The sequence below is a fragment of the Anarhichas minor genome, unplaced genomic scaffold (genome assembly GCF_050575085.1).
Source record: "Anarhichas minor isolate MPS153535 unplaced genomic scaffold, ASM5057508v1 ptg000073l, whole genome shotgun sequence".
In the NCBI taxonomy this organism is placed as follows: domain Eukaryota; kingdom Metazoa; phylum Chordata; class Actinopteri; order Perciformes; family Anarhichadidae; genus Anarhichas; species Anarhichas minor.
In genome coordinates this window covers 2,447,175-2,449,383 of record NW_027466519.1, presented here as the reverse complement: position 1 = coordinate 2,449,383, position 2,209 = coordinate 2,447,175, and the positions used below count along the sequence as shown (strand labels likewise).

The 2,209-nt window shown below is 39.0% G+C and overlaps 1 protein-coding gene across 1 annotated transcript; it reads right to left on the bottom strand.

The window, feature by feature from the left end:
- Positions 1 to 204: 204 nt before the first annotated feature.
- Positions 205 to 1,842, bottom strand: ier3ip1 (immediate early response 3 interacting protein 1). The gene is made up of 3 exons (XM_076079794.1): positions 1,688 to 1,842; positions 1,265 to 1,366; positions 205 to 979 (listed from the first exon to the last, which is right to left on the bottom strand). The coding sequence occupies exons 1-3, from the start codon at positions 1,776 to 1,778 to the stop codon at positions 924 to 926; spliced, it is 249 nt and encodes an 82-aa protein (XP_075935909.1). The 5' UTR covers positions 1,779 to 1,842; the 3' UTR covers positions 205 to 923.
- Between the last annotated feature and the right edge of the window lie 367 nt (positions 1,843 to 2,209).

The following is a 2,209-nucleotide window of genomic DNA, read 5'->3' as shown; positions in this document are numbered from 1 at the left end:
CTACATATTGGCCATCATATAATACTGCATTGTTGTGAGAAGTCAAACTGCAACATAAGAAAAATATATATTTCATTAATTTAACAGTTTGACAATAGTCTTTAATTAAACATGTATTTTCCCTACCCAGTGGCCACAATGTTATTTCTGAGCAAATACTTTTACATCTCAGGACACATAATAACTTCACACAATACTGAAGTCTAAAATACAAACTTATTTTATTGGTTTATTTTGCAGGGAAAGTGCACATTAATACAACATTCCTGTAAATGCCCCAGTTAGCCAAAAGGCTATTTTTCATCTGTAGTCCCTGACTGAAACAGGAGCCAGTCTTAAAAAAACACTGTTTGTGTAACCCCCCCACCCAAAAATGTCTAAATTAGAAAATTTCAAAAAGATAGCTATAGCCCGAGATAGCAATACAATAGCACATAATAAATACTATGCAGCCCTACTGCTGACAACACTCCTTAAATGTTTCTCATTTGTAACATTATGATACAACATTTAACACAAATCATTGCATTTCAATGTGTGAAAACAAGGACTATACAATACACTCCGTACAGCACAAAAAAAGGATGACGAGAGAATCATCATCAAGTGTGGTGGTACGATGAATAATCACTTCCATTTTCTCCTTTTGTGTCACACTGACAAGCAGGTGAAGTTAGGTTTAGTCAAAGTGTTCAGTCCACACCAGTAATAACGTAAACCGGCTGACGGGCTGGTTCTTCTCTTTGGATGAAAACACCTGCAGGCTGACTGAAGTTTTCTATTTCCATGATCTTCTGCATCCTGCTGATGGCTGGAAAAGGTCTCTGAATGACGGATATTGCTCAGTGTGTGTGTGTGTGTGCGTGTGTGTGTGTCACATTTCTGGTCCTCTGGCTTCATTTTTGGCATTTGGTGGAACGCCGTCAACCAAACAGTAACAAGAGGACGATGCTGGCCGAATTCACTATGATCAATGGCACTGTGAGAAAAGGAAGAAAAAGAGTGAGCACATTGTAAAATCCTAGACCTCTAAATACTAGTGCTCCTGGCTATTATACTTCGAACATAATTGAAAACTGTGACATTTGTACCCACTGTGAGGAATCGTAAAAAGTACGGTTATGGTGTATGTATCAGGAAGTCAGACATTCATGGAATCAGTGCCTGATTGATAGGATAGCCAGCCCTACTAAATATGACATTCACACAGCATTTCCTGTAATCGTAGAAGATATTCATCCTAAGGGACATAAAGGAAACTAACCTCTCATGACAGTCCGGACCGAGCGGATGAGGGTGAGGACCTGGGCTTTGACTCCTGGATCATCCCCAAAACCTCCAACTCCCTGTTCAACACCAAAGCCGACTGGAGACAGAGAGTAAAGAGGTCAGAAGGGAGGAGAGGGAGGTGGGAGGAGAAAACAAAAAGGGGGGAGGACACGCATATAGAAAGAAGAAAGGAAAAAGGGGGTAGCAACAACAACACAAATCAACTTATTCCACACTAATTATAACTCATGAACCTCAATTTGCTCCATAAACATGTCAACATGAGTCCATTCAATGCAGTACAAAGGTAAATAGTTTAGCTGTTATACACCTTAGCTAGCTGCTTCTAGCGTGCTATGCATCGTTATTTTAATAAAACGCATGATGGAGGTTGTCTACAGTAGGGCAGACTACTTACACTTGCTGAGAAACCTCTCCTCGTGCAACACAGCGATAGCATTAATGCAGAGAATAGCGGTCTGGATGAGAGAGTAGAGAGTAAACGCCATGCTGGCAACTTCTTCGTTCGCCACTCCCACAGCTGCCGTAAACAGGCAGCGGAGGTCGTGCAACAGAAGTAAAGGACGTCCCGGCGTTTACTGTACGCAATAATTTAAGAAAGTGATCTTATGCAAGCGCTCTGTGTCTCACGGACTAAAACAATTTAAAAAACATTATATATAAAAATAAGACCATAAGATCCCGTTTTTTCTTCTTGTCAACATTGACTATTAAATCCATAATATTAAAAACAAAATAACCAAACGGATTATGTTGTGGTCATGTCTAAATATGTAATGTTTTCATAATAATTTAATATTTATATTATCTTAACATTGTCATCTGTCTGTTTTACCAATCCATGTGTTTTATAGCTATTAGCATCAGTGTGACTGTGTATTTATACTCTTAATTTGAATGAAATATTTGCATGAAGCTA